General features: G+C 47.5%; 1 protein-coding gene across 3 annotated transcripts in view; it reads right to left on the bottom strand.

Moving 5' to 3' along the window:
• Positions 1 to 870: 870 nt before the first annotated feature.
• Positions 871 to 9,909, bottom strand: part of NEURL1 (neuralized E3 ubiquitin protein ligase 1) — a 140,960-nt gene continuing 131,921 nt past the window's right edge. For all 3 annotated transcript variants that reach the window (XM_056495316.1, XM_056495318.1, XM_056495317.1), the window contains exons 5-6: positions 4,533 to 4,679; positions 871 to 3,732 (exon numbers count right to left, since the gene is read on the bottom strand). In XM_056495316.1, the coding sequence (XP_056351291.1) occupies positions 3,491 to 3,732; positions 4,533 to 4,679 (389 nt within the window). In that variant the 3' untranslated portion in view covers positions 871 to 3,490. The remainder of the gene's footprint in view (positions 3,733 to 4,532; positions 4,680 to 9,909) is intronic.

The raw sequence follows: 9,909 nt of genomic DNA, 5'->3' as shown, positions 1-9,909 counted from the left end.
TGGCTTCAACTGGAGAGGCTGAGGACACCACTCCTGGGATGTCCCTGGCCCTTGGCAGATGGAGCACCCACACTGAGGGAGAAGATGCCACTTCAAATATGTCCTGTGACAAGAACGTGATCCAGAGAGTCTCTCATCTACTGAATAGTTAAACTAAAAGATGAGGAGAAAAATCTCACATTTGTTGTATTGTAGGTGTGCTCCTGAGCAGATACCTGCAGCAGAGGATTGGGTTTTGAGAGAACTGGCATGAACCTCTGGAGAATCCAGATTCCCTTTGGGTTCTTGTGTCCCTTGCTACATACTCAGGAAGCATCTGCATCTTACCTCAGCATCTCACTTGGCCAGACCACAGATGATCCGTGGGCCTTCTCAGCATGTTGCTCAGTTCAGGGCTGGGATGATGCTCTGCCTCATCTTCAGCCACCCTACCCCCCTAGGCTGAGCAGCATGTCCTGGGTTTCCTCACAGCACACCTTCTCTTTCTTGTGCTGGTGGAGGGCACTTTTCTGTGGTTACAGAAGAATCTGTAAACAAGGCAGTGAGAGTGAAGAAGCTGTGACTTCTCTCTGGGGAGGGCATGAGGAAGCTCAGGAGTGTGGGGCCTAAGCTTTCAGGAATGCTGTTAGCCCTTCCTTTACTTCTGTGCCTTCCTTTATCCCTTATGTGTGTGTGCTGTCTGCCAGGGGGATACAAACACCCACCTCCCAATGCCCTCCCATCCTCAAGGCAGGAAAGCCTGAGCCTCCACCCATCTCCCCCTAAACAAAAGGCTCTGATGCCACCCTTGCTTTTACCCAGCCTCTCACTGTGCTGGCCAGCATGTTTTGCTGCTCTTATGAAGTGGTAAATTCTCATCACCCATGCTGCTGCAGGATATCTAAATCAACTTTATTCACGATCACAGTTATCCAATTTTTCACAATGAATTATTCTTGTCTTTAAACAGAACACAAAACATCTTAAAGTAAAGCAATGAAATGCAGATGACACAACACAGAGGTACATGGGAACCTACACCAGTCAAACAAAACAAAAGATTAGGATTTTTGTTATTTTTGTTGGTTTTGCTGGTTTTTTTTTTTCCTCCCTGGAGAGAGCCTTTTTCTCCTCCCTGCTTACAGCTGGAGGCCAGCCTATGCAGGGGTAGGACTGAACCCCAATTTTTGAACTCAGATGCTGGGGGAGCTTTCAGCTTCTGCTAACTCCTAGAGTTTGGTCCACAGTAAAACAAACACAGTTAATATATTAAAACACTCTCAATTCAAAAGGTGAAAAGGGAATTTACACCACTGCACTGGTACCCATGGATGGAATTTCTCAAAAAATAAAATTTACCCCTTGGCTTTCCCTGCATGGAGGGGGACTGGTCCCACTGGTGTGGTGAAGGCTCGGGAGGCTGCTTATTGCACGTTTCCCCACATCCACTATTTCATCAACATCTTCTTACCCCTTGCACTCCTCCTTTTTGAAATCTTTTAACTGGATTTGTGTGACTTCTGACAAAAGCTCCCTGTGTGTGCTGGTCACAGCTGGAGCTGGCTGTGTGCCTGAGGACCAGCTGTGCTCCTTGCAGGGCTGCTCTGACTTCCCCAGGTTGTGCCAACTGGCCTCATCCTGCCCCTCAGTGAGGCACCTGGGAATGGGAGCCACGAGCTCTGGAGCTTCTGGCAGCTGGCCTGGGGGCAGGGCTGGGTTTGGGCCAGGAAACAACACCAATCCCTGTCACCAAGAGAATCAGTGTTCAAGTTAGTGCTGCCTGCAGGGCAGGCTGGGGGCAGCTGCAGACCCCAGGTAGGCTGCAGTGATGGTGGCACCTGCAGAGAAAGGCTCTACAATGGTTCCCAGGTGAGTAGTCTCTTTGTATCTCCTTGAGAGACAGAGCAAGGATGTGTTTCCCAGGTGTTTTTAGGAGCAGCCTCTGCCAGTGTGGGTGGCAAAACCCACCTGTGCATAAAATGCTGTTATCCCTACACCACACTGTTGCCCCCTATCCCATCACTGGCCAAATGCTCAGGTGCAAGAAAAAGCTCAGCACCAAGGCTGTGGCTCCACAGCCTTCCCTGGTCTGGCCAGATCCATGGTGTGGTGGGGCTAACTCCACTGCCATGGCACCCTAGCCCTACCCTGCCCCAGGACCCAGACAGAGTCCCTCCCTCCCCTGCAGCCCAGGAAGGCAGCAGGATGGGTTGGAAGGGAGGCAGAGAGCTCCTACCACTGCCAGACCACCCAGCCCAGGCCCAAGGGCCAGCAGCCCTGGGTCACACCTGTGGCCGGGGCAGAGCAGCACTTGTTTGCATGGGAGCCATGGGAGCCAGCATTGTCCCTGCTGGGCACAGCCAGGTTCCTGGCTCAGGCAGGAGAGAAGGAGATTTAGATAAACCAAAGCAAACCAAACCCATCAAATTATTTTTTTTTCTCATTCCTTACTTCCTAACACATAAGGACAGCCATGTCCTGGCGGTGTGGCTGTGAAGAGCTGAGAACCACCTGGCTGGTTTTTCTTAAAGCACAGTGATAAAGTTACCAGTAAAGGTAACCCACAGATGTGGGTTTATACATTCTTCCCCGGTGAGGCTGGGGTTTTTCCTCACAAGTGCTGTCTGGATGGTAGGGGGAGAAAGGTGAGGGAGTTGTGTCTCCCTCTGCCACAGGCCCGTGGGAGAAGAGATGCTGCTGAATCCCTTGTGCTGTGTGCAGACCACGCAGGGTGGTGGGGGTTTGGGAGCTGCTCGTCATGCAACAGGGTGGTGACAGGAGGTGGCTGATGCTGCTGGGAGGGAGCAGAGCTGTTGCCAGTGTTCATTGCCAAAACCACCACGAAAGCCTCTGTCAGAGAATGGCAATGGGGGAGTTGGGGACAGCCCTCAAGGGGCTGTCATAGGTCTGCTCTTCTCTCTGCAGATATGGGGTGGGTTTTGCTTTGCAAATCTTGGGTTCTTTTCTGCACTGGCCCCAACCTCTCTGCTGTGAGAGTGCTCACTGCACCTCCCTTGCTGGGTCAATGCTTGCCTTGCTCTGTCCTTTCCAAGGAGCCTCCTCTGGTCAGGCTGGTTGTACACAGAAACACATTGCTCATTTCTTCTCTTCTGCTAAGCTGTCTCTGCATGTGGGGTGCCTCTGGAAGGAGATGTGTACCACTGAACCTTTTACCACTTGCTGTCTATGCCAAAGAGTAGAGACTCCCCTCTGCTGTGTATGGTGTAGAAAGGGATGATTGCACCAGCTGGCATTTTTTGAGATCAAGTTCAAGATCCACAAGGGAGAGTAGTCCATCACAACTTCCCTGACACTGGAGTTCAGCCCCAGGGCGTGCTTGGGGGGTAGAAGAGCAGCATCTAAGCTTGTCTCATCTGTTGTCCATGGAAGAGGAGGTCAGGGTGATGGTGGGTGATGGGCTCTGAATCTCCTGGGTGATGAATAAAAGCCTGTGTTGTTTCACAGCCTCCTCCCCACGTGCCCAGTCCCCACCATGGCATCAGCTGCTGCTCTAAGTGCTGCGGTATGTTTTGATGATATCTTTGATGGCCCGTCTGCAAATGGGGCAGCAGGCATTGGACATCTTCTTGAGCTTCAGCCCACATGAATAGCAGAGACACATGTGTCCACAGGAGTAAATGACTGTGTCTACCATGTTCTCATAGCAGATGGTGCATTCATCTCCCCAGGGCCCTGAGACAGATGGGGTGAGGGGTGACTCAGGCAGGCTGCTTGGAGAGTTGGGAGCTGTGCCTGCAACACAAAAGAAACATGGTCACTCCTCTTGCTTCCTGACATCCCAAGATAATTTCTGCCCTGCAGCCACAGAGGGAGGAACCATGCCCTAGCAGAAACGCATGCTCCTAGACCAGGGTTCCTTCCTGTGACCTGCTGTCCTACTCACCAAGTCCTGGTTCACATGTCAAGGCTCAAGGCAGCAGAAGGACAACATCTGCTGGGGTCTGCTGCCCATGAAGAGCAAGCCAAGAGACAGCTGTTCCCATGCAACAAGGATTTGGCAAGTTATGTGTCCCACCATCAATGCCTTGGGATCGTGCAGGTGTCTGGAGTTTTAAAAGTGCAACAGAACAGCTTACACTTTTTTACTGTATGTGCACTCATCTAAATATCACTGTACTTCATTGGCACATTAGAAATAGCAACACTGTTCTACTGAAGGTGTGTGGAGGGAGAAAGGGGAGGTGTAGGCAGACCTTTAGCTCCAGTCCAAGCTGAAGTGAGATGTGTCAGCAGCACAGTCTCCAGAAGGAGCTCTGCGTCACAGGGCCACGCACGCAGCAGAGAATCCACTGCTTCCCTGGGGAGCTCTCACGATGAAAAGGGTTAGAGAAATATTGCTGTCTAGGCATCCAAGTGGCTTCCACATAAAACAGACTGAAAATAGCCCTTGCAGAGGCTCTCCCTTCCTCCCCAGGGGAGCTGATGGGATAATAATACTCGGTTGATTATTGTGGTTTTAGAGCCCTTTGGGGAGACAAGTGTGAGACTGTGAAGGGGCAAAGGCAAGGCAGGGGGGATCCCACCACTCTTACCACTGATAGAGCTGCAGAGGGGGCCAGAGCCACACGTAGACAGCAAGGGCCCAGAGACACCAGTGCAGAGGACAGTGGGGGAATTGGGTGTTGACGTGGGCGAGCTCGGGGTCGACAGTCCCAGCCGCTCTGCTAATATGGTGGAACCTGCACCGTGAGAGAAGAATTCCATGGTTACTTTTAAAAATAGAGGTTGACAAGGCACTGGGGATATGTGGCAGGGGTTCCAGCTCTCAGTGCTTGTCAGGATTGGTCTCAGCAGCATGAAATCTAGGGAGGAGATAAAAGGATCCTCATATGCCTTTGTTTAATGCTAGTAGCTGGTCCTGAAGAGACATCAAACTCCCACAACCCCTGAAATTTGCTGGAGCTCCCTCAGCTACTATAACCCTTTGTTTCTGCCCTGAAATGTGTCTCAAATCATTTAGTGCAGTTACTTCCCATGTGGTTTCATGCTCAGATGTGCCCCCAGCACTAGAGCCAGCCATAGGCTTGTAGCAGTCAAGGACACAGCCTGCAGAAGGATGGGCTGGACTCCAGCACAAGAACACATCACTTTGTCAAAGCACACAAAGCTGACCTACTGCAAAACTGCACCATTCCAGGCTTCAATAAATTCATGCAAAGTCACTCAAGGACTTTCCAGAAACAAACATGAGGGTCTGGCAATCAGGAAACTTTAGCTATGCTCACTGCTCTGCCTCTTTCTTGGGTGGCTTCTGTCAAGAGGTAGGGATAAGTCAACAAAATGCATTTGGATCTAGGATTAACAACGACACCTCTCCTTCATTCAGGAATGTTTTGTCCACTTGCATGTCTGGATGTGATGGCTCAGGAGTGCAAAGCCTCTTCAAGTCTCTTCTAGATATCCCCAGCTGCATCCCTTCCTGCTGTCATTTCTCTGCCAGAGAAGCCACCTCTGTCCCACAGCCTGTCTGGCACCCTCCTTCCATCTCAGCCTCTTTCTTCTGCTGTTATAACAACAGATATCTTAAAGCCCCTTCCAGAAGGAAAAAAAACCAGAATGCTTAAAACTCTACCTTCTGCAGAGGTTTTGTAGGGGCCTTTCATTGCAGCCTGGTCTTTGCTAAGCCAGTGGTGAGACAGCAGCACACACATGCTTGAACTAAGGGGATGGTTTCCTGTAAGAACCAGCTTGCCTAAGGTTTTAAAGTTTCTAGTTGCCCAGCTGAGAAGACAACCAGGGTGACTCCAAATCAGAACTAAAATGCTCAGATTTTTCATGTTACCATATAAGGAGCCAGAGACACAGAGGGCTCGGATCCACAGTGTCCTCAACGAGTTGGAGGCTATTCTCCAGAGAAAACAGCACTGGGAGGTCAGGAAAAACCCATGTGCCAGAAGGGTCCTTCAGTTCCTATTTGCAGGGAGGCCACTGACCAAACCTGGGACACAGGGACTGCAAGTGCCAGCTGTGGATTGTGCAAAACAGCAAAAGCACAGGTTCTCCTGCCCTTTTTAGCAGAACAAGAATGAGCAGTGAAAGGAACTGGGAAGGATTCATGTTTGAGTCAAAATCTGTTTTGAGGACTGTGTGTGAGAGAAGAAGCAATTAGCCTCAGCCTTCAGTCCCTCAGTTTCACTCCTCCCCAAGAAAAGGAGCACTTTGCTTCCAGGCACAAGCTGAAGTTAAATTAGACTCTATAAAGGGCTTTGGAGCTCTTACACTTGAGATAGTGTAGAGAGGCACCTCCTTTATCACACAGATGGGAGCTGAGGCTGGAGTTCAGCTCAGTAAATATGCAAAGAGAATGATGCAGCCTCTAATGACAGCTACTAGCAAGAGCCCTTCCCCTCCAGTCTGACAGATGACCGAAGCAGAAAACTTGCCCTGTGGTAACACACATTGAACACAGGCCCAGCAGGGCACAGGGTTCAGCTCGTTCACTGCACACAAATATGAACACTGAGCAGCTGAACAAGTTTTTCAAGCCTTCCCTCTCCTCCCTACAGCCTGGAGACATTTCTTCCACTTGGCTGACACACAGCACATTGCATTTCTAACACCAACCTGGTCATTTCATTAAGGGCAAAATAAAAGCTGTTAGGAGCGTTTCTCTTTTGGACTAATAGGAGAATTTGGAGGTGCCCCAAGTATCACAGTGTATGAGCTGATGAAGCATGCTGGCAGCAGGGCAAATGGCCTTTCCACAGTGCAGGGAGAGCTCAGCAGTTTAGGAACCATGGTTTTCTCTGGTTGTATCTGGTCTGAGTCCCAAAATGGCCTTACCCAAGGGCCAGCAGACACCTTGCCAATTCTTCCTCCTAATACAAGGCACAGCTCTTGACTTTTCTCCAGTGTCAGTATAGAGCTTTGTTTAGAACAATCTGAGCTCCCTACCAGACCAGACACATTTCTCCCTTGGTGACAGAATAATCAACATAAGATATGTTACTCATGCTTTAATATACTGCTGGATGGTGTGCAGATACCATGACAAGGAGCATGGAATGAGATCATGAGCAGAGTGGAATGAGTGTGGCCAGCCTTGCTTAACTAAAACCAGATACATGTGCTCAAGGCCAAACATGCTCATTGTGTGCACAGAGTTCCCATCAAGAGCCAGCTTTCAAACCACGACTTTAAAAACTAAATAATTCTAAGTAAATCAACTTACACATTCTTTCTCTCTCTAAAGCCTCCAGATCAATTGTCTCTGCTGCTGACTTGTCTCATGCTTGATCTCAAACGTGCTGAACACACTGGAATCACCCTTAAATAGATTTTGAATCATTCCATTTGCTGTTTCTTTACGAAGTCCAATTATTAGCAAAGACCAATGAAGATTGATTCTTTCTCTACTGCATTATGATGCATTCTGCTTTTTTCCATCATTGCTTTGGGAGAGAGGTGTAAACAAATTGAACCTCTATGTCCACCCACCAAAGAAGAAGAGAGCTTTTCAGAAGAGAGCTTTACCATGGAACATGACAACATCATGCCAGGAAAGGCTGCTAATATGCTAAAGGTTTGTAATTCAAAGTGGTCTGCCAAACTGGAAACAGAATCAGAAATAAATGGTATGGTAGTCAAAGTGATCAAATGCAAAATCCAGCACTTAAGCAGAGATAGTCAGCTACCTAAACACACAACAGGGAATTAGTCCATTCAATTTGAAATACAGACATCCTACAGAAAAAGGCCTGGAAATTGCTAGAGGTCAGCAAGTTGATCATAAACCAACAATACCATCCTGTTACCAAAAGTTTGAGCCAATCCAAGGTCATGTGAGACTGATTAAGGAGGTTGGAGGCACTGTGGTATCTTTGTCCCCAGAAATACTCAAAACTCAACTGGACAAAGTCTTGTGCTACTTTGGAAGTTAGCCCTGCTTTGAGCAGGGGGTTGGATTAGGCAAAATATTGTAGGATTCTATGATTTTTATATGGCAACATTTTTCACAGCCTGATGAATGAAGTAAAGAAACAATCTGTTCTTCATGAATGTTCTGGATAAGACAAGAAACCATGGGTTCAGACTCCTAAGGTCAGACATTATGCAGACAGTGAAGCACTGTAAAGCAATCAGACTTTCCAGAGAGACCATGGCATCTCCATCAGTAGAGCTCTTTCGAGACAGGAAGGTGAAGTAAGTAGTCTCTTGGGATCCCATTCAGCATTTACAATTTTTATGAGAGTAGCTATCTGAATCCACAATTACCCTTTTATAAAACATCATGTCACCAAAATACAGCAGTTGTGGCTGTCAGAGATGTTTTAGATTCTCTGTATCTACTGTGGTGAACAGGGTGATTTCCCAGGACATTGCAATCCCCTCTCCAGGGTATCTCCTGAGGCTGCCCCAACTTTTAAGCATCTCTCCTAATGGCATCTCTCCTGTCTGGGGAGAGCTGTACTGCTGGAGGCCTTATCATGGTAAGAAGACCAGATACAATCACTGCTCCCTAAAACCACAGTTTTCAACTAACTCTTGCCCTCAATTTTTTAATAAAAATATTATTTCTACATACATTTCTACAACAATAATGCAAAACTAGTTGTCTGCACTACAGAATCATCCTTTTTCTCCCTTTGAATCCACCCTACTTAAACTTTGTTTTTCCTGGCTTACAGGATGCAGTCAGTGTATGTCCACTACTATACAACTCACAGTGCACATAGTTTGATGATCTTCAACATCTTTTTATGGGCTATCTTTACCCATAATCATCTTGACAGCTACTCTAGAAGCTTAACTAAACATTATTCCTAAAAGTAAAAGTACAGGAGCCTCCTTCCATAGTTTCTAAGGAAGATAAAGTCTTATGCAGCATAGTAATTTACTCATATGCTGAGTTTCAAGTGGAGCATATTGACAGCCCCTTTGCTGCAGGAATAGGACAGATAATAAAAATCAGTAGCAATCACCGATTTTCAATATTAAAAATATCCACAGGCCCCAGAGGTTCCACCACACTGTTAGTACAGATGCTCAGGTCTGGCTGCAGCATATTTGAGGGAGTTCAAGAGATCTCTGCACTTCTCATACATTTCAGTCTAGTGAGCATTGGGTACCTGACAATCATAGTCACTTAGATGTCTTTTAAAACTCTCAGTGTGATGTCCTTTTTTTAGGAGACAGATTGTTTAGGCATGTCAGCTAAAATTCTTACCCTGTCTCAAAAACTGTTCAATACCCTTTCTCATATTTAACAAAGCGTATCAGGGCCATTTATTTTGTTATCTAAACAGGATCCAGGTTCTTTCAAAAATCTGTCGCAAATGTGGGTTATGAGCTCATGTGAACACCTCTCTTGGGATGTCTGTCCTGTAATACATGAGCTGCTCCAGAATGAGTGGGCTGTGACATTACTGAGACTGAGTATTGGATCTGGAGCACCCATATTCTCTTCAGATTTTCTTGCTTCCAGCCAAGGCTGCAGGAAAGCTATTCTGTCCCCCAGGGCCACTCAGGTCTTGCCCAACAGGGACTTCTGAATCCATCATGCTAAAACAAAAGAACAAAGCACCTGCTGCTGCCTGGTTACGTGGTGGTTAAAGATCAACGATAATGTTAGGGAAGGATGTGAGCATATCCATCATTTCTGAATGCTGTAAAATACATCTATTTACACATCCACTTGTTGTGTTCCCACGGTGATGGGAACAATGCTGCCCTGGCCAGAAACCAGAGCTTCCTTCCCCTTGGGCTCAATGGTTTTTGGCCAACCATGCTCTCAGAGCCCAGCCCCTGTGCTGCTCTGCCTCTCAGGTACAGCAGCACCTGGTCACCCACATCAGCTGATGATCCACGGGCTTTTTTTGCATTCAAGTATTTCCTAAAGGACTAAAAAAACTGTTCTAGATAGAACAATAACACTTTTTGTCCTTCACAGGCCCATGAAAACATAAGAGA

This window comes from Oenanthe melanoleuca, chromosome 6 (genome assembly GCF_029582105.1).
Source record: "Oenanthe melanoleuca isolate GR-GAL-2019-014 chromosome 6, OMel1.0, whole genome shotgun sequence".
Classification (NCBI taxonomy): Eukaryota; Metazoa; Chordata; class Aves; order Passeriformes; family Muscicapidae; genus Oenanthe; species Oenanthe melanoleuca.
This window is presented reverse-complemented; position numbering and strand designations above follow the sequence as displayed.